The 27094-nt window shown below is 37.3% G+C and overlaps 1 protein-coding gene across 1 annotated transcript; it reads right to left on the reverse strand.

Annotated features, from left to right (window-relative positions):
* Positions 1–26471, reverse strand: LOC146487996 (aconitate hydratase, mitochondrial-like). The gene is made up of 28 exons (XM_085125398.1): positions 26313–26471; positions 23869–23940; positions 22267–22346; positions 21240–21306; positions 20701–20772; positions 19301–19339; positions 18481–18724; positions 17117–17205; positions 16067–16118; positions 15432–15530; positions 14560–14756; positions 13649–13754; positions 12874–12967; positions 12029–12092; positions 11834–11907; positions 10983–11094; positions 9815–9887; positions 7935–7984; positions 6784–6813; positions 5978–6027; positions 4528–4603; positions 3652–3683; positions 3287–3352; positions 2407–2500; positions 1575–1707; positions 879–899; positions 703–803; positions 1–497 (listed from the first exon to the last, which is right to left on the reverse strand). Exons 1-28 carry the CDS (start codon positions 26334–26336, stop codon positions 360–362), a joined length of 2349 nt encoding a protein of 782 aa, XP_084981524.1. The 5' UTR covers positions 26337–26471; the 3' UTR covers positions 1–359.
* Between the last annotated feature and the right edge of the window lie 623 nt (positions 26472–27094).

The raw sequence follows: 27094 nt of genomic DNA on the forward strand, positions 1-27094 counted from the left end.
TCAGTATAAATGCAGTTTTATCGACGACGCCTGAGAACACTTCACTGTTGTTAAACAATCTTTCTCCTTAAAAAAAAAAAAAGGTCATTGCGAGACTAGAACATTGGAGAGCAAATCTTCCTTGGCGAAAAGTAAAGACTAAAAGAAAACCTGCCCTTATTATAAACATGCTATGAATAGTGTACAATATTAAATAAGCAGCATGATTGTTCTCCGTTCTGAAGCCATAGTATTGAACGGTAATATGACACCGGCGGCTGGGGAAAATGTTCATCACAATTTGGGTCAAGGAGTAATCTTCAAGCTTCAACGACACAGATCAAGGAATGACTTGAAATTAGCTAAACAGGAGAGTAGCACTACTTCCCCGCCACTTCTGCCATCCTATTGAGTGCCGAGCCAGCTCTAAACCACTCAATCTGCGACTCGTTCATGGTGTGATTCAACATTAACTCATCTTGACTTCCATTTGAATGTTTGACCACACACTTTACAGGCTGAAAAACACAAGTAAATGATCGAAAACGGTTAGTACGTGGACATTACTGTCTGCATACTGACTTCGGAAATCGTTGTATTTGCATTGAATTTCCTTTTTTCTGCATCGTGTTTCCTGAAAACTGCATTTCTCTTAGCTAATCAAAATCGAGAAATTTATTCAAGTGTATTATTAGTGAAGAAACTGCAGGAATACAAGTGTACCTTTCCAGGGGTAAGGTCGTTCAGACCCAGCAGAGAGAGCTTGTCATCAGGCTGAACCTTGTCATAATCCGACGAATCAGCAAACGTCAGAGGAAGGAGACCTAGCCAACGAAAAACCAGTGTGTTTATCGAAAAATACTGGATTAAATTTCTTTCAAACGTACTAAGAAACTTACCCTGCTTCTTCAAATTCGTTTCTGAAAGAAAACCAAAATATATAGCGATTAATTCATAACAAAAATGAAACTATTCAAGTGGAGTGTTCATTCTCTTAACAACATTGCCGGCAAGAAAACCAGGTATCGTACAAAGAGACAAAAACTTGAAAGGCAACGCGGCCATCAGCTAAAATAAAAGCAAGAAAAATGGTCACTTAGTTTTCACAGAATAGTCAACTCACGCAAACATTACCAGCTGCAAAACTGCTTTACAGATTTACCTATGAATACACTAAAAACTACCTGTAACCTGCGTCAAGCGCGGGAAAACGCATGCGACCAAGAGACGATTGGCTTTGGTTTTGCTTCTCATTGGTTGAGAAAATGGCGCGCAGTTTGCCAACCAATCATAGAGCACAGTAAAGCATAACCAAAGCAAACGCGAAATTACTATCGACACTCAATTGAAAACCGCTCTAATGAAAGCGCGTGTAATCGAAAAGGCACAGTTTTCTAGCTACTTTTGGCCCCTAGTTCTTACTCATGCCGAGTGGCAGCATACAAAAGGCTCGAGAAAGTAAGGCAAAAAAGGCGAAAACACAACACAGGTTCAAATCCGGAATTTCAGCTTACACCTCCCGGAAAAATTGTAATCAGTCATATCTATATGAAATAAAAAGTAAATTTACAAGTAAATCCTCACGACGAACTTACCATGGATACGTGCAAAGCTCTTGACGATGATAGCTCGTCCCCCAAGATGCCTTGGCTCAAGAGCTGCATGCTCCCTGCTGCTTCCTTCTCCGTAATTCTCATCTCCAACCACAACCCAGTTGACACCATTGGCCTGTGTAGTGAAGAAACAACTTTACTGGATATTTATGTAGCCCCCTACGCAGATATAATTAGGCTTATCAAGTCACGCACAAGGATTGCGTGACGTGACGAATGCGAATGCGAATGTGACGTGGCCTCCCTCGCAGACGCCCTTTTAGCTCGTCACGCAATCTTTCCTCTCGTTGGGAAGAAATATTGCGTGACGAGCCAAAAGAGCGTCTGCGAGGAAGTCTAAATGTGACGTGACTTTCACAGTCCACACAGTTGCATGGTTTTTCTCCTGATTGGTTGAACAAACAAAGCTGTGTTCTAATCGATCCGAGTATGTTGCAAGGATGTTTTGGTCACTAACAACTGACTCAGAACTCAGCAAATGAAAAGCCACTCACTGGCACAGTAACTACACGATCATTTTAAGCATTCAATCTGAAGCGCATTTTAACACCATCTTCTTCATTATTTCTGGTGATCTGAGTGCCCGGAGTATCTGCAACAGCCCAAGTAAATTCTACTAAGTGTTACAAAGACCCTTCTTTGTCTGTACATTTTTTAGCGCTTTCAGGCTCGTGCCCCGACTCAAACAGCTGATCTGGTACCTACAGTGCAGGGCAAATATTTAGTTTTACCATTTCCAAATTAAAATAAAGCTGTGGCTGTCTTTATCAGCACGAACTAAGGTTTAATTCTGAAAGCTGAAGGCCATAAGTACCTTGTAATACCGTGCAGTATCAGGAACAGCTCCATAGTCTCCAGTCACCTGATTCTTGACGTGATTTGCCTTGTCGTTCTCACTGTTGATGGCTCTGTAGATTTAAGATTCCAAATGTAAATAGAATTCCTCTAATTTCAAAACTTCCTTCAAGATGCCTTTTTCCTCTTGCTCTCCTTTCATTGTTCTATTATGCGTATATTTAGACCATTGTGCATCACTGTAATATTTGCCTCTTGAGTAAAGAATGTTATGTTACGTTGCGTTATGCTATGTAAGAGAACAATGATGGAATTGATTGATGCATAAAGAGTAATACTAAGAGTATATAAAAATGAATATATGACAAAGGTTGTCCAAAAAAGCCTAAAAGCGTACGCGACAATGCCGTAAGGTAGTCTGGGAAATACCCAATAAATTTCAATAAAAGCCCAGAATCCATAATGCCCGACCGTACAGCGAAGACTTGAGATGGCGGGCAATATGGATTCTAAGCTTTTATTGAAATTTATTGGCTATTTCCTTTCGACATCGTTGCGTAAGCTTTAACGCTTTTTTTGGACAACCTTTGTCGAAACAGCTGTATACAGAACTTAAGCAGTTGCAATTAGAAAGCATGAAAAAATTCAGTTCAAATCAATTTTCATATATTTACATTCATTTATTCATCCTTCATGGGTATATTACGAACTCACAATGTCACCAGCTCCCAGCTCAGTTGGTAGAACACTGCACCGGCATCACAGAGGTCATGGGTTTGAATCCCGTTCAATTATTTTCTTAAGTTGCCTATATAACTGTGATGATCATTCACTTATTCAGCAAGAGTATAAGCGGTAAATAACCCTAACAAGTTCGAAGGTTTTTCTTTTTTACTCACCCGATAAACATGTTGTTAGAAATATTATCCAAGTGGCCTCTGTATTTCAACCATGGACCTGCAGCACTGAATAGCAAAGGTGACAAGTTAGTTCAATGAACGTGTTATTTTCAAAAAAATCTTCTGACTCACCCCTGCTGTAGTACACAGGGGCAAGAAAGTAATGTTGCTATTTCACTCTTGAAAATTGTCAGTGTGGTTGTAATCCAAAAAATATTTGTGCTTACGGTTTCTCAACTCATTAGTAGTGGTATCATCACGAGAGATATTTCCATAGCATGAAACGATTCTTTATCACTAACGCTCCCTGCGTGACACGAGCTTGAAGAAGACAGTAGACCATGAATAACTTTATTACACTTTACCTGATGTGGTCCGTTGTACACTTGCCTTTTACCTGAGGAAAAAAATGCACTGTTATTAACCAACCAACAAACCAACCAAACAAGTATTTTTGGTTATTTCAGGGGTGCTGCTTTCTAAAGTTCAAAATTTCGGAATTAAAAGCCCCCCTCCACCCCAACCAAAAAAGCCGGCAAAACTCTTAGACACCAACATTCTTTTGATAACCAATAAATCTTACCAAACGTAAATGCTAGGGTGACTGTTTTGGGCTGTTACAAGCATTTTCAAAATAGCTGAGACGCTTTTACTACGTGAGAAACAGTAAATTCCGGTATAAAAGGGGCCTGGCCTGGCCATTCTCACCTTCAGTTGTCAATCAACCATCAGAGCGTAAACCACTGACAAACAACATGCGTCTTTTTCTTATTGATAAAATTAGCTTAGTTTTCGGAATAAACCCTGTTAACCGAATTACAATCTGATGTCTTCTATTGCTGTGGTGAGGCATGTTTTTTTCAAAAGACACCTGAGTCGACTTGAGTCAACAACGTGTTATGACTGAACGGCGTCAAAATTACAAACAACAACAACAACAACAACCTTATTTAATATTTATATCTTTGTATTAATTGCAGGAATAGGCAGTCCCCATTTGGCAGAGCTAATCGAGGCGGGCTGTGTAACTAAATAATTATTACATTTTACAAACATGTGAAATGAAAGGGAGGCTTGCCCTTTTATAGCAAAATTCCCTGTTTTAGCTGTTTCTGTTGTGAAGGATAACCCAACACTAAAACGAAAATTTCAGAAAAAAAAAGAAGCCCAGGGATTTTTTTTCTTGAATTTTGTGGTATTAATACCGTGGAATACACTGAAAACATACTGTTAATGGTTACCTTGATCAAGATTTTCATATCTTCAAGGTCTTTGCCGCTCCACTTGTCAAATGGAGAAAGAAGTTGAAGCCTCTTGCTGAGGAAAACAAAACGTTCCCCTTTTAGAACAAACAAAGTTATGAAGCAAAATAATACCTAACAATAGCGTTTCTGTTAAGAGCTTGTCACACTATGGGTTATTTATACTCTGTCTACGCCGCTTTATCATACTTGTCTTTCTTGTCTTTCAGTATTTCTCTTAGCTTGTTCAACTTTGATAGCTTTTTGTTAGGAATTGGCCTAGAAATCGGATTTCTAGGCCAATTCCTAACTTTTAATTTTGTTTACGTTAAAAAGTAAGTACATACAACATTCCCACAGCTTATATGCACTGCGCATAGTGTGGAAGGACGTTACGTTTAGTTTCGGTTGTTGCATTTGTGATTCATTTGCCCATTGCAATTAAATAAAATACATACAGTTCAGGTATCAAGTGGCGGAGACTTGTTTAAAATTTTATTGATTGCACTTTGAAACTTGAACTTCATTCGTCAATTTTCTGTGTACTCATTTAGCAAACCTACCAATCCTCCCAAATTTGTCCTTTGCTATTTGCAGAGGGTTACATAGTTTTAACTGTAATGTCTTAAGAAGTTGAATTTTCCAATTTATAGACGACAACAATACCATGATTGCATGATTTCAGACTGTTGTGACCACGTCTACATGACACACATGAAATAGTTACGGTCTGATTGTGTTAACAGGAGGCAGAGAAGCCGAGCGGTTAGGGACGCCGCACTTGTAATCTCAAGTCCCGTTCTGACCGTTAGCTAGGGTTGTTTTTCGGTAGCCCTGAATTCAGCTGCTCGGCAGCGCTTGTAAATAGCCAGCGGGGATTGTTAACCATCTTACGTTGTATTTGAAATGGTTATTTCTCAGTGGTTTGTTTCATTATCCAGTATAAGCCCCTCAAGAGGAGATGACAGTTAAGTACATTATTGCGTTCGACGTAGAAAAAACGCACTCCTAATACAGATGGGGGTAGAGATTGTATGGGACAACGTTGATTAAATGAATGGATCTTGGGACGCGTATCTGGCATCCCCCGCACATTCTACAGGGTCGGATGACATCATCACCAACTTTGCAAAGGAGAGAGAGTCTGTTTTTGATCCTTTTTATTTCTAGATTTCGTAGCTGTTTGCCTTTCCTTGTGATGTACATTTTATTAGTTTTCTTTTTAAGCCAGCGGAATAACTGTATTCAGTGGCCTTCATTGTCTGTGGTGTTTTCTCAGCCATTTTGTTTCTTTTTTCCACTTTGTACCTTTGCAATTTGTTTGTTTGTCTTTTGTTAAATGTATTTTTTTCGCATGTCAAAGCTAAATAATAATAGTATTAATGATGATGACGATGATGATCAAACACTGCTTTTCCTAGCAAACTGCTCAGTGCCACAAGAAACGTACCTTTCAGGACTTACATCTACCACCACAGCTGAACTGTCTGCAGGTGGGGCCTGTACAGACGAATACAGATGATTCTTAATCCACAGTACGCTAACAACAGATACACAAAGTTTCTACGGAAACGTTCAAAGGACTGTACTCGTTTTGTAACATAACATTCGTACCTTCCGAGGTAATTTCATTGACTGTGTTCATGCCAGTTTTTTATTACCACAGAAGCCTTTTTATACCCTTTTAATTTTAGGATGCGACACTTGGGGAAGGGGTGTTCATTCCAAATCATTAGTTTTAGAGAAAAAAAAAAGGGGGAAGAAAAGAAAAAGGGGGAAGAAAAGAAAAAGGGGGAGTATCATGCAAATTTTATGTAATTTCAAAGCCCAAAAGTGTTTGTCTGTCAACAGAAAAAAAAATTGTCTAGTTTTGTTACAAGTTATCACCCCAATGCAATAAAATTGTCTATTAGTGCCTCTGGCCAGAGACAGAGTAGGTCGGAATGGACTGAGACTGGAAAAATGTTAGGCTTAACTTTTTCAACTTCTCGCATTTTTGTTTCCGAAATGGGCTAGAAAGGATCACAAGTTGTTCCTTTCAAGACTTGAGTTAATTTCTTTCCACTCGTTGTTCTTTAATTATTTTATAGCTAAAAGAAGTCAAAGACCTCACGACACTTCCCCTTTAACAAATACAGCATCGTACTCTGACTAAACAACCACTTCTCATAAACATGTCTATGATTGGGCCACTACTTTACTGTGGGCAGTTCACTTACTGAAGACCATCACAAATCAATAAATAGGTATTCCTACCTGGTATGTGTCCTCGCCAGGATCAAAACCCTGCAAATAGAAAACGTGACTTCCCTGAATAAGGACAGTGCCTACTTTTGTTACTGCGCATACGTTCTGCTCATCTCGAGATAGTCGGGTTTCCTATGGGTGGTGCCTACTAATACAGGAATATTTTTGCGCGGTTTTAAACTATGCGGATAAAGCAGAACTTAGCAAGTGCTCTTGGTATTTAGAAAATTGGGGTTACACAGGCTACCGGTAATTGAAGGGGTGCGTGTAATAAGGCCCTGTAAGTGAGTTTTGAAGCATGGTCAAAAATTCTACTTTTGTTTCACAAGCAAATACAAGGCAATTTGAAAGGAGAAGCTTGCAATTTATCAGAAGTTACTCCAGGCACCCCACAATTGGTGCACTAATACATCAAATATTGTGCACAGATCTCATCAACAAAGGCCATGCTTTGATTACAAAAGTTTTGAGAATTGAATACCTTTTGGAAATATGGTTACTGCGACATTTGAAATTGTTCTACACCTGGAAACTTTATGGTACAAATTTAATCTGCTCTCAATGCAACTACTGAAACGTTCCACGTCTCAGTTTACTGTTTATTCTCATGTTCTGTATAAGACTGAGTTGAAATGTCTTGGCCCCCTTTTGCTGACAAAAGCCCTATCTACTGGGCCCTCGGAAGTCAATTTCTAGAATAAACCCCAGTTAAAGGGAGGGGTACACGGTTCTGCTCATGTCCATGAATCAAAATACTTTTTCGCCTTTTGCTCGCTATGACCCAAGCCTGTTTAATTTAATTCGTTGTTTATGAACCATTCGGAAGGGAATGGGTAACTCTGGTGGTAATTTTTTCATACGATTGCATTATTTCGCATGCAAATAACTGTAAACACATCAACCGTGGAATAAATCCTACGGGTCAACGCTAAATTCAATATCGACAATATGAGTACAATCCACTAGCATTTTCTGTGAATTTTGGTCGTCAGTCATTTTGCTTGGACTAATTATAGATTGTGATTACTGAAGTACACGTGAGTGGGATTTTTAAGGTCATAAAGTTGATAAGAAAGAGAAAAAATCATTTAGATTCATGCACATGCGATGAAATGTGAACCCCTCCCCTCCCTTTAAGCACTACTCGAAAAGGAGCTTACCTTGTCAGGAAGTTCATCTCCATAAGGACTCTCCAGCTTGAATGATTCACCTGACAGTTCAAGCAAACTAATTATTATAAAATTATTGATTCAAATTGTAAACAGACTGAGAATGACATTTTTTAGTTTGCAAAACATGTTTTAGCACGTTCAAATGCCATTGTCAGTTACAATGAGTACAGTAAAACTACGCTTTCATATCTGAGAGAGTGATAGCTTAATTAATACGGGTAGGTCGATGCCAGTTGTTTCAAATTGATCCAATACAAGTACAATATTTAACAATTTTTGGCATTTTTTCCATATTGACATCGATAGTGACGTCATCATCCAAGACTTCTGATTTTTTCACCTACACTCTGAAAACACTCTTTATGGTCTGCAAACATTAAAAAACACACAGCCCTCCTTACACACTTTTACACACTTTATTATTATTAACAACTGTCATTTACATAAGGTCCATTTTCCGCTCGCAAATAGTAGGTGCTAGTCGAGGCGGGCGGAGATAAGGGGTACAGCAGTCAGTGATAAATTACGTAAACAAATAACATGTACAAACGTAAATAAATAACATTTACAACATCAACCACTTGTAACAAGTCAATTTAGCTGCGAAACTTAACAAAATAAGATTTTCAGTTTACTTTATAAATTAAACTGTGTGTCCGTCCGATATTTTGCTATTTTCTCTAGCAACAGTGTTTCAACTCAATTTAATTTTGTGATTCTTCCTTCAAGCTCAGCGCATACACAAACGGAAAAATACTGGTTAACCATCGGCACTAAAATGGCCTTGAAATATTTAAGTGAGCAGTCACGTGAACATTATTGAGAGGGATCGAACAGCCGATATTTCGTGCAAGTATCGATATTTTTCAAAGAAACCTCTGTATCAATGAGTGTTTGGCATCGGTATTGGCCCACACATTATATCAATTAACATTAAGGACGGTGCCTACTAATACCGAAGTATTTTTGTGCAGCTAATGACTATGCGGGAAAAGCAGATCTTAGCAAGGCCTCTTGGAATCCAAAAAGAAAATTGGGGGTAACCACGCATTTTTCAGAGATAATTAAGCAATAACATCTCTAAAAAGCGCCAAAATATAAAGGAATATATGGGACTTTTTTCCTAAATTGAAGCTTAATTATCTCTGAAAATTGCATGGCTACCCCCAATTTTCTTTAGAGATACCAAAAGCACTTGCTAAGTTCTGCTTTCTCCGCATAGTTTTAAACCGCGCAAAATTATCCCTGTATTAGTAGGCACCACCCATAGGAAACCTGAGTATCTCGAGATGCGCAGAACGTATGCGCAGTAACAATAGTAGGCACCGTCCTTAAATACTTTCATAGCAATAGACCATTTCTGAGTTGCTGTGAACCTCATTATGAAAGTGAGGCTAAGTGCAAAGTTTTAATTATGAAAATTAGTTTTCATTCATATGCAAACAAAACTAATTTTCATACAAAAAGCTTTCGCACTAAGCCTCGCTTTCATGATGAGGTTCACAGCAACTCGGAAATGGCCTATTACAATACAAATTTATGTCGCTATGAACTACAGCTGTAACTGACAATAATGCCAGTCTGCTGCTTTCTAACCCTTTTGGAAATATTGAACCCAATACAGAACTATTCAATATAACACTATAACAATTCATAACATTATAACAATTAATTAATTATGCATGTTTCGCTTAGTTATTATATAGTCCTAATGGTTTTTCAAATATTCTGTAACTGACGATGATGTTTGTAACATCGAAACATGTCTTACTAATTAAAAAACTTCGTAATCTTCTTAAAAATTAACTTGTTTAGTTTTGTTGAACATTTAGGTGTTTTAATAGCAGGAACTGTGTTTTATATCTCACCACTTTTGTCAGTTAAAGAATCTGTCTCCGGGTTAAAACTCAGGTCACCAGCGATGGATAATGCTGTCACCATCTGTGGATCAATAAAACCGATATTGATCAAAGGCTAATTTCTCCTTTGAGGTTTAGCATATACTGCCAACGAAACAAGTGCAGAGAATAAAAGAAAGAAATCAGATAAGACACATTGTCTTAAGAAAGGTGCCTTCTAATAAAGAAGTATTTTTGGGCAGTTTATGAATATGCGAGAAAAGTAGATCTTAGCAAGGGCTATTGGAATCCAAAAAGAAAATTGGGGGTAACCACGCATTCTTTAAAAATAATTAATCAACAATAACTCTAAAAGGTATTAAAATACAAAGCAATGTACGGCACTTTTTCCTGAATTGAAGCTTAATCATCTCAGAAAAATGGGTGGTTAATCATCATTTTCTTTTCCGATCCCAATAATCCTTGCCAAGATCTGCTTTTCCCGCGTAAAAATATCTCCGTGTTAGCAGGCACCCCCGTTAAAAAATCGGACTTTCTCCGACCATCCCAAGATGCGCAGAATGCATGCGCAGTAGCAAAAGAAGGTAACGTCCTTAAACATTTGGACCATTGTAACAAATGAGAAGTAAAGTAGCATTTTAGTCTCTTGTGGTTGATGTTGAGATGACTCCAACAAGTCTAAATTTGCAGAAACTATTTCAACTTGAAGTTTAGCAGCTTGACCAAACTAAATACATGTACTTAATTAATTAATTAATTAATTAATTAATTTATTTATTCACCATGACATACAAACATAGAAAGTTACAATGAATAATAGACTAGGATTGTACATAAGTTTAGAGTAAATAATAATGGTAAAAGAAGAAGTAAGAAGTGGCGAGGAGACCTCAAGAAACCCCAGGGCTTATATCTTTCTCTTCACATTTTGTACTTGACCACCAAAGCGAACCTTTGTAGAAATAACAACATGATAAGTTTTTGCATGGAAAAACTTATCATGTTGTAATCTTGTACTTGACATATTAAATTCAAATACATGTAGAGGACATCGCTGTCTGGTAGGCTAAGAGTTGTCCAAGAAATGCTCACACCAAGACAGAAAGCAATATGTTAAGAAAAAAAAAAAAAAAAAGCTAGCACAACATGTTAGAATGTTGTTTTTTTTCTTAGATACCTCTGGTGAAGTGACAAAGGCATGGGTTGCAGGATTTGCATCGTTGCGTCCTGTGAAATTTCTGTTGTATGATGTTACTATTGTGTTAGCTTCTCCTTTCTTAACATCTTGTCTGCAAAGACAAACCAACAGAAGTAGCTTATTAGTTTATCTCTCCTGGAATTGGTCTTGTAAATACACTGTGCAAATATTGGTCCAACTTGTTGTTCAAAGCACAATTAAGCTAATCCTAACTTTGATTTGGCTATAGGATTCTTTGAAAAGCATTTTGCCCTCGAGTTTTGTTTCAATGAACTTTTCTTTGCTGTAACTGTAGCTTTAACGAGCAAGACAAAAATCTTGGTTAACTTTTAATTAAGGATTAGCGTTAGCTGGCAATCCAACAACCAAGTCCTGAAGGCTGAATTTATAAGTTATGGATAGTGCCACACCAGATGGCCAGTAAAAATTGAACCACTGACACTGTTACAGTAAAACTGCATCAAGAGATTCTTACGAGTAGATCCTTAAGAAAAAAACTATGGATCAACATTTCGTACACAAAATCTGAAGTGAACGGTTTGGACCAAGGCCTTTTATTACAAAATTCTATCAGCTGCAAGGTACTTCTTTGTACAATAGAATGGATAGGACAAACAAGGTCCTAAAATTGGCATGAACAGCTCTTGAAGCATGGCATGCTTCGATCTCCCTTGGCCCTGCACATGCATGCAACATGCAGAAGCCTTCATACCAATACCAACACCACTGAATGGTTGGAGAGGGCAGGAAGGACACTAATAGTCATTGCCAATGACGAGGTTTGAACAAATTAAAGCAACTAAAATTGAAGCTACGTAATTTATACAAACCTGTTCCACTGTCCAATGCAAGGCCCACAAGCATTTGCTAACACTGTTCCTCCAAATTCTCTCAAGGTTTCAGCCTGGCCAACAATCATGCAAAAATATCATGTAAACAACAAAGTGTAAGAGTTAAATCCCTACTATTTTGTTCAAGCTTCAAAACAAGAGGGTGGCACACTTAAAGGGGATAAATAAACTTACAATTCCATCCCTTTCAATTGTTGCACGAATTTGCTCAGATCCTGGAGTAACTGTATACATTGACCTGAGAGGAAAGAGGCAATTTTCAGCTTACATTGTGCCTAATATATTAAGAAATTATTTAGCACTTTAAATCTAGCATGCTCTTGCCAGTCATCATCAGTCACCTCCACTTAAATAAAATTATCATTGTCATTGTCATTATCATCATCGTCATCATCATCATCATTATCTTATCTTTATGGTAATGCAAGAAGCACTCTATTGTAAGTCAATGGTTTTTGTTGTGATTGGTGGATTTCCATACATTTTCTTGCCACCACTGTCAAGGTATCATTGGTAATCACTGCAATTCTCCAATGACGTGTACAATGCAGCTGGCATCATACAAAATTAACTTCAAAGTTGACAAGATCTTTTCATAAAATTGGCGCAAAATGTAATGAATAGGAAATGCACTCCATTCTTAAAAGTTTGTACCATGTACATGTAATGAGTTGGCAACCTCTCCATTTTATCAGGTTCCATTTTTCAGCAACATACACAACTGGATTTAATGAGAGGAAATGTCTGGGCTGCAGTCCTCCAAAATAGGGAAAGTAATGTACGTCATTTTGTGCTAAGTAACCCCACTCCCCCCCCCCCCCCCAAAAAAAAAAAAATGCAAAGAAAACAAAGCAAAAAGAAGGAAACTAACGTTCTAAGAAAAAGAAAACAAAGAATAGAAATGCAACTTTTGTAGAAAATTATCAGTCATTTGTTAAAAACCTGAAGCGGCTGTTGGCTGAGTCAATCTAGGAGGCACTGTCAGTAAGAAAATTTTCCAAGGTTCCACGTTCCCCTACCTGGCTTTGATTCCACGTTTAAGAGCTTGCTTTGCAATACTAGCTGCTCTTGTCATATCTTCATAACTGCTGTTGGTGCAGCTGCCAATCAGACCTAACAAAAAAGCAAAAATTAACAACACTGTCTGATAGCGTATTGCTGGCAGACATAGGCTGAAACCAATCCAACATACTGAATGACTTAGTAATTAGCTACAGATTATTCTTTAGCAAGGGTAACCATGTTCAGCAATGCTGGTGGACCTAATTATTGTACAATAAATTTTGTACAGTAATTAGGCCCACAATTATTTAAACGAAGTTTATTTACTTAGTAAAATATTTTCACTTTAATCCTTACCATTCTTACTTTTCTACTTAAAATAACCTTCTGTAAAAAAATGATTGTGGAAGAAAAAGAAAAAAAAAATCTGTCAACTATAACTTTAATTGTAACATAAACACCAATTTCTAGATACATAAAAGTACTGTAGGTTTTGTAAGTATTTAACTAAGCATACTATTGTAAGAAAACTTTGGCAGTTATTAATGTTAGATGGAATGACTTATAAAAAGTGTGGCTTAAGCATGAAATAACTACCAGTGCGAACATTCTTTGGACTTAGAAATACCGTACATTGTTAGTAGCAACTTGATGAATGGTTCATTGCAAGAGGATGTTAATGGTGTGTTTATGGTATATGGATGTGTTGGTTGGGATTGATAATGATAACAACCATAATGAAAAACATAAAGGATACAATTAAGTAATTTTAAGGTTAATCCTGCTACCCACCAACTCTGATGTCCATTGGCCAACCATTTTGCTGTGCTGTTGAACCCAGTTTTGAGATGGGATGGGCCAAGTCTGGAGTAAATGGTCCATTCACATGGGGTTCAAGCTAAAAACGAAATGACAAAGAAATAGTAAGACAAGAACAGGAAGATGTTGCCAGCCCCTTGCCCTACCCCCCTCCCACCCCCCCCCCCCCCCAAAAAAAAAAAAAAATAGTTTACTGATAATTTCTATTCCCTTCCCAAATCATCAGGGATAAATGTTCATTGTCTCAAGAGTTTTTTGAACAGGAAAATGATCGTTGCCTGATTGTGTGTATAATTTCTTTACAATCATGGGTAATTGGTTTTACATGTATTTTCCATTGAGAAAGCGCGCACATTACAGTGTGCATCTGACGTCATTTTATTGTTTGTACTGCCCTTTTAAATGTTTTCAACATTTGACCAACATTCATTCAACAAAAGTTGAACAGATGTCGGGCAAATGTTGGATGAACAGTGTTCAAACTGTTTCAACCTCATTCAAAATTTTCAAGAACAAAGGAAATATTGAATTGATGTCGAATGAAAGTTTAAACCAATTCAAATTTGATTCAACACACTTTCAACAAGCTTTCAGCAATTTTTTACGCTTTCAACAATGTTGAACGGCCTGTTCAAATGCCCTCGATATTTGTTTCAACAAAGTCAATGTTGAACGCACGTTGAAGCAAATGTTGACAATAGCTTCGAGCCAATCAGCGTGCAGGAAATTTAACAGTTATGTAACATGAAGACAAAACCCTTACCAGGGTAGCTAATCAAAAAATTTAATTTTTTATTCCCCCCAGAGTCTCTAAAGGTGACCAACTACATGTACTAGCCAAAGAGCCTTAGGACTTTGGTATGCGATTGGTGTGAAACAGTCACCTCACTGAGATTGATCTCAACAATCTGGTCATATTCTGCTCCACTGTCAGACTGAAGGAAAGTGGCATGCTTGTTGGCAAGTTCAGCTATCTGCTCCCTCCCTGTTGCCTTGAGGTATGACTCCATCCTATGATTGTATGGGAAGACTGATGTTGTGGCACCAATTTCAGCACCCATATTGCAAATGGTTCCCATTCCTGTAAATGGTTTGAACCCAGGAGTCATGTCATAATAACACAAATTATGATCATCCAGGTGAGTTACATGTAGTCCTGAGAAGGACTGTTTGAGGTGTCAATGATTGACATTTCGACAACCTGAGTGGAAGTCATCTTCAGTGTCAATTCCTATTGACACAGCGATCACAAGTTCAAAGAGTTATGACTGTGCAGACAGGAAATTAAAAAAAAAAAGGCTAGGCTATGCTATTTTAAGAGTTTCATGGCACAGTCGGCTCTCATCACAGAGTGCTGTCCTCACTTCATGCATGCATGCTTTGTTATTTGTAACAGATTAAAGCCTTATTAATTGTTTTATAATAACAAGCTTCACTTACATTGTAGAGAAATTAACTTCAATTTACAAGAAAACAACTTTTATTGCCATCTTGTACATGTACAAGGAGGCAAAAAATGGATCATGCATAAAAAATGATTGCTTTAACATTGTGTTTTGCATTGAGGTCACAATTAAGCACTCATCCTGCAGTTCTTACTGTAGATTTGATTGGCTAGTTTGAATGAGAGCAAGCAGACAAAAGTGAAAAAATGAGAATTTGACACCAAGGAAATAACTAGTCAGATTAATATTAATAATAACTGTAACTGAATGAGTTGGGGAATTAAATGAGTGAAACTCACAATACAGCATACCTGTACAGGAAATGGAGTCTACTCCAGGTCCAAAATATTCCACAATAGCACCAGTTCCCCCTTTTACTGTTAAAATACCAGCCACCTTAAGGATTACATCTGACGAAAAAAGGAAAAAGCATGTCACATTCCACCTTCAAAGAATTGCGAAAAAATAACTATCCACAAAATGAGAAAGAAAGACAAAGTACAAGATACCGTATTTATTTGATTAACCACCCACCTTGAATAAGTGCCCACCCTGAAGGCACATAAAGCTAATAAGTGCCCACCCTCGAATAAGCACCCACCCCACTCCCTTTCAACAAAAAAGATTTCTGTACTAGCCCAATGTGAAGAGGAGTGTCAGTTGTCACTGAGTTTTTTTCCAAAATTGGTTTTAGATACGATAGTCATGAACTTTTAAATTGTTTATGGCTTGTTTATGTTAGCTTTTGCACTTTATTTTGTCTTGTTGAAACCACTGTATAAACTTATTGTCACTTGTTTTGTTATTCTCTAAAAATGTCCTCACTCGCTGAAAATGTTGGGAAAATGATAAGGGCCACCCTCATGGGCCCAAAATTAAATAAGCGCCCAGGGCGGTTAATCGAATAAATACGGTTAACATGCAAGAAATGGAATGAAGTGCTTACCTTTTGGTGAGGTCCAACCCTTCAGTTCACCAGTCAATTTGATTCCAATGACCTGTGCGTATGTATAAAAACACCAATTTGTTTTACCAAAGAATAAACATGGAGGCTTATACATGTACATGTACATGTAGCATGGTGTACTGTATAGTTGCCATTCATACAATGCTTTCTTTTCACAACTTTCTGATGCTTCACAAACCTCTTGTATTTTGACTGTTCAGTTCAGTGAAAAGGAAAACTGAATCTGAGTACAGCATGCAGTTACATGTACGTGAAGGAGGATTCGTATAGATAATCACATGATTCCGAGTGCAATTTGGACTAAATAAGTACAAGTAAAATTTTAAAAGGCTAACAAAATTGCACAAGCCCGCAGGGCGAGTGCAATTTGTGGTCTTTTAAAATTTTTACAAGTGCTTATTTATTCCAAATTGCACGAGAGAAATCATGTGATTACTTGTTAATAAATAAATATACATACAAAAATTTCAAATGAGCTTTTGTTTATTTCTTGTCCGTCAGCTAATGCCCCGCCTACATGTCTTTGATTGGTTTCAAAAATGACAAGCTTGATTGACATACATGTTCATACGTGCAGAAAACATGCTAAAAATACCATCCCTCTAAAAAGAGCAAGTTTTCAAATCACAAAGCATAATTTCAAGTCAATGTTAAAAGAAGTCTGAAGTCAATCACCGTCGTCCTCGGCATGTTTTCGAACTGACTGGATTTTAGGAGCCGGGGCTTTGCAGACAGTCCAGACTGGCGTGTTTTAGTCGTTTGTTTTCGTCCAAGCCGACATTACAAAGAGAAATGGAACTCAAATGTTAATATTATTCTTGGAAACACTGGTCAGGTGTGACAGACTGACTGTAAACCCCATGAATAAAATGATACATGTATTTTTCAGTTGAAGTGATGCAGGCATACTCAGAAAAAGAAAATCGGAGTGCTCCCAACAGGAGTCGAACCTATGATCTTTCAATATTACTAAATACATGTAGTTCAGATGCTCTACATGTAACAATGTTATTGAGTTACATACTTTACCTTGGGACATTTAAGTTCCCAGGGAATATCAGCCATGACATCCACAGCATCTGCTCCACCAACACCAATACACAGACCACCAAGACCACCTGCGGACATAAAAAGCACCACAAGGGTAAATACACCAAAACTGAAAAAGCCCAAAAAATTAGGACGGTTACTCCTTGGTTTCAGAAGTCTCTTAAGGAGCAGTAGTCTGGTAATTTTAAACCCTTTCACTCCCATGATCTGAACGTCAATTCTCCTGACTGACTGTGATGCATTTCCTTTTTAAGTAAGTTCACAGGATTTGGTGTTACATCATTGAACAATATCACCCAGTTGACGATTTTCTTAATTACAGTCAACTCTCTCATAGTGACCACTTCTTGTAAGCGACCACCTCCTGTAAGCGACCACTTCGTAAACAACGGTTTTGTTTCTCAGTTAAATACTGTTTCAAGAGCGCTCTCGTAAGTGACCACCACTCAAATTTCTTAAGGGACCGCGACCACTTTTTAGGCCAGAAATTTGACATATACGTTTGTTTTCTGTTTCCGGTAAGCGACCACCCAGCATAATATAATCACGTATGATAGTCAATAAATCATTACCCAGAAGTGACAAAAGTTCAATTTTTAATGACGCTACCCTGGACTGCTGAGTTCAAGTATAAGACAAGACACATTGACAAGTACTGTACACTCTACTGTACTTTTCCCGAAACTTGTTGCACGTGAAAAAAATCAAATAAATTAGTTTCCATTTGCGAATTTTACCTTATAAGGTAATATTTTTATGTAATTAATTAATCAATCAATCCAGTATTAGGCTTATTTTGTTGATCTTTCCCGCAAGTCAACAGATATCAACTTTGAAAAGTCTGGCCAAGGTTTTCAAGTTCTTCTTTTGTGTCTCAAGCTGGTGACACACAGTTCAACATCGTGCAACATTTGGTGAGCAACAAATGTTGCACGATGTTGAACCGTGCGTCACCAGCTTGAGATTGGTTGGCACCGTTCAACAAGTGGCAACTTGTTGAATGGAATAGAACCCATCTCTATTTTGTTCAACTAAGTTCAACATGTTGAACGGCCTATTTCAACATTCAACACTGCATGACACACTGTTCAACATTTGTTGAACAGGAGCTGCAACATTTGTTGATCAACAAATGTTGAACTGTGTGTCACCAGCGTCAGAAAGCACCAGTCTGGTAACTTATTTTGACTTGTTCTTTCCTTTAATTAAAATTCACTTAGCAAGGCAATAACTGTATTTTAAAAATACAAAGTTAGCAATTTTGAACAAAAAATATTGGGATAACCTCCATGACACTGCCCCTTTAAGCTCCGGCAGTGTGGGTTCCTTGTGAATTCACTAACCTCCATTCGGTGTATGACTGTCAGTGCCAATCAATAACACACCAGGAAACCCGTAATTCTCCAGCACTATTTGATGAATAATCCCACTGCCTGGCTTCCAGAAGCCAACACCGTACTTAGCAGAAGCTGTTGCTAGGAAGTTGTACACTTCTTCATTGATATCCTTGGCTTTCTGCAAATCTTCCACTCCTCCCACCTTAGCTTCTATCAAGTGATCGCAGTGGATGGTGGTGGGAACAGCAACCTATGAAAAACATTAAAAATGTTAAATTTAACACTTTAATCCACAAGGTTCACAGTTATGTGATTGCCAGTCCCAGGTACTTCTCGCCTGTGAAAAGGCTTTCCAGGTGCTTTCAGAAGGTGCTTTTGCTATCTGAGTGCGCTCCGGAAAGCTATTCGCAGGCTAAGCTACTTGTTGAAGCTTTAGTGAATAAACAAATTACTAATAACTAAAGAAGCAAGAACTCCGTCTGGAACTAGATATATGTATATTTGGGGCCATGTATCAGCTCTCATAAGGTCTCACGTGATTGGCTTGCAATGCTTCATGAAACAACAGAACAAAGAACAGAACAATACCCCAAACCCTAAAACAATAGCAGCTGCTATGCAGTTAAAACAATTACAGCTGTACAAGCTTACTAGAGCTGCTACACTACTGTAAAGTTGGGGTGAAATAAAATTAGGAAACCCTTCTGTGAAAGTGGGGGTTCAAGTTGCCTGAAGCTTTATGCTGTTATGCTGTTTCTAAAAATATATGAATACATTTTTAAGGAGACCTTACATGTTTTCTATTCAGAACCATTTACACTCTTACCTTAGGAAGCCCACTGGAGATAAACTGAAGCATTGCCATCTACAAGGACATAAAACACACTTTAAGTACTGATTTCACAAGGACTACAGAAAGATGAATACATGTACATGAACTGTGCAAAGTTTAAGGCTGCCACAATGAGGGGACAAAATTTAATTCTAGGAAACAAAGTGCAGATTAGCCTGCTAATACAGCCGCCTCTCATTTGCTCCCACTACTCTTCGCGTTTCGCACGTAGTAGCGGGAGCGAATGAGAGGCGTCTGTATTCGCAGGCTAAGTGCAGATATGTTGAGGAAAAGGTTGTTGTAGTTCATAATGGTAGATGCAATAATAAAAAAGTGTATTATCGTTTGTCTCATGATGTGATCTACATCTCAAGTGACTACATCGTGAGACAGAAAATACCCATACTGCTCTCACCCCTCCCACAGAAAGGTTTTTACTCACAACACCTCTGGAAATTTCAAGTAAGCTTCATACTTTCATTTAAAAACTGTGACTTTTGAGACCCCTTTCCACCTGGAATTTCCTTCCATTGATAATGGGGAGGGGGAGAGGGGGGTCCTGGAACTGCACAATATTATTGATACAACCATGTGAATGGTCCATTTTCACAATCATTTTACATCGTCAGGTTCATAAGCTTCTGACATCGTACATACATGACTGTTATTATCCGTCAATTCATGTCATGAGGCTACATTCACAAAGTACTTCTAAGTAAAGACAATGACTACACAGTGTATCTGAAGTATTGTTTCATAACAATTTTTATTGGCTGTTATTCCAGCAATAGACTTTTGTCAAGAAACAATACCTGGGATTCACCTTAACTTACAACTGCAGGAATGCTTTGTGAACCTGGACCCTGAGTTTGCTTTCCCCAACTTGTGTGTGTGGTCTGACTGTTATATTCAATGTAACAGCAACCAAGCAACTCTATTTGTGATATTCCTTTCGGTGATGTAGTGGTATTGTTTTATTAAAAACTGACTCAATGGATACTACAGTTCCAAAGTTTAAATTGGTTCAGTGGCCATGGTGTGTATGAGCCATTACACTATGCCCACCCTATTCCCCCCCCACCCCCCCCCCCAAAAAAAAAAAAATATCATATATATACGGCATGAGTAAGTGTCAGGGGAAAAAGAAAATATCACTAAATGAGCAAGATTTCGTGGTTGTTTTAAATAAAAAAGGTTGTTCCATTTGAACTTGTTGGATATTAGATGATTATAGCCAACTTGGCACTGCCGCGCCTGGTTGGATATCATATTGTATCCAACGTGTGCTTGCAGAATAATTGTTAAATACAATGTAGTGTCCCCATTCAGCACTACAGTGCTAAAATAATACATTGACACCTATAAAACAAACTATATAAACACACTCTTGTTACCTGAGCTGTTGCATCTTGCATAGCAACCCGATCAGGTCTAAGCTTTAAGTATGACACACCTCGTTGTATATCCTTTGCGTAAGACAAAGCAAAGCTCTTCATTAGTTAACACACAGTAACTGTAACTACATAATACAGCTGTAATAGTCTCTTTTTTTTTGCCTACATGAAGCCACATGGCCTTATAACACGTACAGGTGCAATAGCAGTATTTCATTTTCAAACATATTGCAATCATTACCGAACATGTATAATGGAACACCTCACTTTGAAACAAAAAGTGAACCACTGACAAGTGGACCGGTGAAAACAATGAGTGAAATTGCCCACTTGCTGAATGTTTTGATGCTTGACACAAAGTTTTCTAAATTTCTTTAGTTTTCAACCATCAGCTAAAAACAATTTTGAGAAAAATCTGAAATTCCATGACTTTTCCACAAGAACCATGAGCAACATTACAAATATGTACTGTAAATGATATATAAATGTACATGCACTGCAGCCAAGGCAGAGTTTGGTACGGACAGTATGTTAATTACCTGATTTGCTGGGTCATCCAAATGAGAGTAAAGAATTTTTTCAGAAAGAGTCAATGGCCTGTTAAGCCTACAAGAAAAACATTTTGTACTAATATGTTAAAAAGAGTATCTGAACAATAAAAACTGCAACAGGGTGCTAATTAAAGGAAGCAGTTTGACTAAGAATAATCTGTTAATAATAATTTTCTTGTATTAGCACAACACATTGACTGAGCACTGGGTAAACTTGCAATCTCACTGACTAAGTAAGAGTGTTCTTGCAGTATTTTCAACAGATTGACCTGGGAGAGAACTAATGCAAAGGAAATTGCTGAAGTCAAAAACCAGCTACAACTGTAGACAGCAAATAAAACATTTTACAAATTTTGTTGTCATGTACACTAAGATAAATCATTGGTTAATTTTTTAATATTGAAATGAGCAGATGACTCATGGTTAGTTTCTACTGACTTTCACAGTTGATTTGGTACAATAGCCGATAGAATAACTTTACTACAGTGTATTGTCAATTAGTAGCTGGTTACCAGCTATTATGACCCCCAATTGCAATCAAGTTTACTGCCTCCTTAGAGGAAAGAATTACTAGTTTTAAAGACAAGACTACACCTGTATTTTATAGATAAGGGGGTTAGTCGATCCTAAAGAAACTGCGTCAGTGGGAAGTAGGAAACAAACGTTTGGTTTAATCAACAGACTGATAAGGTAAGTTAGCCACCATAATGGGATTCGAGTACTGACGTTTCAAGCATTAGACCTTTGTCAAATAACAAACCTATTCACTCTGACAAAGGACGAATGCTTGAAACGTGAGCACTTGAATCTCTTTGCAGAGGCCAAATTACCTTTTTAGAATCAACTAATAAAATCAAAGAATATTTTACATGTATGTCTGGCTAAATAAATGTACATGTAACTTTCCTATGGAACCAGCTTCTGGAAATCTGACAACTGTGATGGTGTCCATTTATGCAAGTAAAAGTATGACTGTATGTTTATTTGGAAATACATTCACTTCACACATACTCACCTATCTCGGACAACTTTTAAATTGTCCTCCAAGTGTTGGTAGTTAAGATATTTGTCTGGTTCAAATTTACTCAAGGCCACCTTAAAGAAAAGAACAAAGTCAATGACCAGAACACCCAGGATTGTTAACTGTAACTGAAAACAATAATTGTGCAGTATACAGATGTAAGAGTGAGATCAATGTTTTTTATTTCATGTAAAGATAACATTTCTGTACCACCTGACTGTGTAAATGCTTTAACTGAAATTAATAATAATCTTAATTACTACTCAGGCAATGTTATCTCAGATGCAATGGATATTTTCAGTTCTGTGTTCTCTGCTGTTCCAGGGATTTTATTAGAAGCTGGGACTCAGGTACTGGCATCCATTTACATTGAACATGGCACCTGCCTTTAGAAAGATTTTAAGCCATGCAGTCTTAAGAAGACAAAAATTAATAAATGAGTCTTCCACATCTTTTCACTATTAGGATCCCTCCTACCACAAAAATTAACAAACCGTTGCTGTTGTTAATGGAAAAAACAAAAAACAACAACAACAACAACAACAACAAAACCAAGAGTTTGTGACAACTCTCAACAGCTTCTTGACAACTTTAACATAACATAACATGACATACTTTCCTATGTCTTTCATTCTAAACTGCCAATCGAAACACAAATGTTGGCAGCAGAATGTTATGAATAACTGGAAAGCAAACAAACATGGAATTTGAGAAATCCCTTTCCCACATTGTTGCCTTTTATTAAATTAGTGTTAGTGGGACAACATTCATTATACCCTTTACATTCTCAAAGCTGCAATGATCACCATAATCACCACAACTTGCTCCCATCTGGTGTCAGTTGTTAGAGCAATGGTCATCAAATCCGGAGGTGGGGGTTCGATTCCCGCTGAGGTCGAGGATGTTTCTCTTTGCCTTGTGCAGTCTCTGATTTCCTTACTAGTGCTAATGTTCATTAGGAAACTTATAGTTCACTTTAGCACCTTAACAGTCAGTGCAGAGTTATGGTCAACCTACATCACCCGTGAACAGGTTTCGAAATTTACATTTCAGTTTTGAACATTACCAGCAAGATTACAGATAGAGTTCCTGTACAGAAATTTCCCCAGTTTATTGATGGTATAAAGCTTTGAATTTTTCTTAAGTTTAGATTACAGCGTTAAGTATTTCAAAAATAATAATTATTGTTTTGAATATTTTGTTTTCACTTAATGCATCTTGTTTGGAAAGATTCCAGAGAAACCTTCAAAATTCCATTCAAATACCAGACATACATGTAACATGTACAAAGGGAATTCAAATCATGTAACTGTTCATTTCATACATGGAAATACTGGTCATGGGCTGACTGTAATTCACTGATCCATCGTGCCTTCAAATATAGTTTTTAAACCCTTTAAAACCAGATACCAAAGGGACAGAGAGTGTCTGTACAACAGTTTTGGTCTTTCCAGTACAGGTGAACTATTGATAATAGAGAGGAAGCCATAATTATTATAAAAGCATCTGCTAGGAAATATTTGACTGCATCCCCCAAAATATTGCAGTACTGCAATGGTTCAGACAAGTTTCATTATTTTTAATACCCAAACTCACCTTCTGAGCAGCCACAAAAGAGGTGGAGAAGAGTCGACCATGATAAACAGTTGTCCGAACAGAAAACAGGGCCTGTCATAAAAATTGAATAGCAAACATAAAACTCTTTAGTCAACCTGAAACTTGTAGGTAAATATTAATTATTTTGTAATTTGTCAGTCACATGTACATGTAGCTACAGAACTGATAAATACATGGCTTTAATAGCTTTAGAATGTAAGGTAGATCTTCACGACATACTTGAATTCTTGATTTTTAAGACAATATACTATGGCTTACAAATTACTTCTTACTTTTGGTGTGAAATTTTGGCATTAATTTATAATTTCACACGTGAAATTACAAAATTGCTATGGCAACCCTTTTTTGATACAATTAACAAATAAAAAACACATGATTGTAAGATAGTGTAATTTGTCAACCATGATATTAATTAAGAGGTAATCAAATGGTATACTACTAGTTAATTAGGAAATAATGTCACTTGTGTTTTGTCAAAATTCTAATAATTTCCAGAGCCTTTACCCATACCACTTTTGTCCTGAAATAGAACCAAAATGTTCTTGCAAATTAGCCCATAACTATCAAACAAAGACCAGACTTTCTTTAAATTCAAGACATGAACAGAAAAAAAAAATAATGCCAAAAGAACCACTTGTTGATGTCTTTTAAGAATAACTGTGTACATATATTAATTTTTATGGCCCTCAATAAATTATTACTACCAGGTGAGTGCTGAGCAATCAGCCATCATTACTGATCATTCACCAGTAAAAATAATGTTCTTGAATACCCCAAAAAAACAGTTTTGCTTTGTGGCACTCAACTAAAATGACGCAAAAGCTAGGAACAACTGCTAGAAGACATACATGTAGGATGGAAATCAGTGTTACATATTAAAGCTCACTAGTAGGATTTTTTTTATGTTTATGCTCACATTTTAGTCCTTTAGTTATTAAATAAATTGCAATTTTTTTCAGGCATGTGCAAACTCACACTGACAAGAATGGCTTGCTCATGCGTTAAGCTGTTCTTTGCTGTATAATACACAGTTTACTTAAATTACATGTATACACAAAACTTTCCCTTGCAACGGGTGGGTAATGTTAGAGATGAAAGATAAAGTGGACTTTTTTTAGCCCAACTCAGTTGCAAGGGCTTGAACTTGTGCTCTTAAATGATTAAATTTGCATAACGAATTATATGAACGTGTTGACAACATGCAATGATCAGACCTCTCAACCTCAAAACAACGAAAATCTGGAGACTGAGGTAAAAAAAATCTGGAGATTAATCGACCAGCAGACACAGGTGCAATTTCTGCCATTTTGAAAATGCGAGTGACCAAAATGCGAGAGACTGGTAATGAAAACCTAATTTGGCACATGTCTTCTAGATAATTGGTCATGGACTGTCAGTTTCCAGCAAACAGACAGATGAACTTTGGGTTGTTTACAAACTTAATGGATTGATTTGCACAGAATTGGTGCAAGAAACTCACCTAAGCAAGCCAAAAATTAAATTGTAGAAGGAAATTGTGTCATCTCAGCTTGTGACTCTGTTTATCGCTTTTGCATCTCGTTGTGAGACCATGAGACTGAACTGAAAACTGTGAGTGTCACGACAAAATCGTGAGACTTGGGAGGTCTGAATGATTAACAGGTTCAGCTTTTCATACATGTAATACTAAAATTCAGGGGGGTACGCTTGACCTGGTTCAACTGTAGTATGAATCTTATGTTCTTGAGTGCTTTTTCCAGGAGAACTACTATTATTATGATAACATGGACTTTGCCCCAGGCCAGCTCCACAGAGACAGGGTGAATAGGGTTGTAAACATTCAAAACACAAACACAATCTTCTATGGAAGTTCAACTGATTGTTGGTTCAAAGCAAATGAAATTACTGAATGCAACCTTAAGCAATACAAATTTACGAGGAGATACTATACACGTCAAATTTTACGGGCCCTTTCTCGCTATATCAACAATCACTATTTGGCATTCTATGAATGTTCCATAAAACGTCTGAACACAGAAGCAGAAATTAACGCAAGAATGGATAAAAAGAATGATGTATTGCTGTATTTAATTTAGTTATACAAATATCGAGAAGCTCGAGAATTGTGCCAGCATAAGATTAATATAAACAAGAAAAAAAGTAAATTAAACTTCAACGTACACGTGATATTAAAAGACGTGAATTTCTTTATGGGAATCAAGATGTTGCAGTTCAAGTTTGTCAGTAGAAGATAAGCATGAAATTCATATCGTTTGCCTCAACTGGTTCAATTTACTATATCCGTAACTTGTCTAAGACTTACTCAAGCGGTTCAAAATGCACTTGATGAGCTGAGATCGGTTCACATATTAGATCACGATCTGTTCAATGTTCAAACTCAGTAATTTTAAGGTTGTTAAGGGCAAAAGTGAAATAAATCTTACCTTCCTGGTAAAAACTCGTTGCATCTTTGCAGACGGAGTCAAATACCAGGCAAAAAGGCAGAAAACAGTAATCTCACTTTCTTTTTGCGTTCCGGCCCCCTCTCACGAAGGCTTGTTCTGTTTCTAATTCAAAGCGCATGATCACGTCATAAGCCGCTAATTGATCATCAATGATTGCGGGCTGCGGTGCAACAACAGGAAACAGTTGCTCAAAATTACACGTTAAAACCTGTAACCTGGTGTTGTTTTTCTTGCGTGAGATTGAAAAATTATTATTTTGGTGAGAACTGTAATCTTTTAAAATAGCTTGAAATCCAGCAAAATCTCTGTCAGCGAGCGGCTGACATGGTGGACAACAGCTCTCCCACCTTCAATTTTCACCCAAATTAACTCCTTGACTTATTAAATAAGCTTAATAGCATCCAAGGAGTGTCGCAAAATTAATTTGAAGCTTGCCTGCAGTTAGTATTAAAATACTAAATGCTTGGCCCCATCTACAGTATAAAATATTTCTAGTAAGCTGAGCTGATGACCATTTCTATTTCTGGAAGCATTCTCTCTACTGTGAAAAAATAAAAGAAATTAGGGGCTTCATGGTTGCTAAATAAACTGTGGTGCTGAATCAGTGGGGGGTGGGGGGTGGGGGGAGTAGAAAAAAATGTTTGCTTTTATATTGATAAGGTAATTTGGCTACCATAAAGAGATTTGAGTGCTGAGGCCTGTTCCAGACGCCGCTCCACTAATGTGCCAAACCTAATTCATTTAAGTTTGACTCTGGAGCG

The sequence above is a fragment of the Pavona decussata genome, unplaced genomic scaffold (genome assembly GCF_977016875.1).
Source record: "Pavona decussata unplaced genomic scaffold, jaPavDecu1.1 SCAFFOLD_12, whole genome shotgun sequence".
NCBI classification, from domain to species: domain Eukaryota; kingdom Metazoa; phylum Cnidaria; class Anthozoa; order Scleractinia; family Agariciidae; genus Pavona; species Pavona decussata.

What these genes read in the sequence shown, in the direction of transcription:
- LOC146487996 (XM_085125398.1), bottom strand. Translation starts at nt 26,336, where the DNA reads ATGCAACGAGTTTTTACCAGGAAG. An exon ending in TGCAAGATGCAACAGCTCAG is followed by an intron (nt 19,340 to 20,700) that starts GTAACAAGAGTG and finishes ATGTCCTTGTAG; the next exon opens with ATGGCAATGCTTCAGTTTAT. An exon ending in TCTAACAACATGTTTATCGG is followed by an intron (nt 2,501 to 3,286) that starts GTGAGTAAAAAA and finishes TTAAATCTACAG; the next exon opens with AGCCATCAACAGTGAGAACG.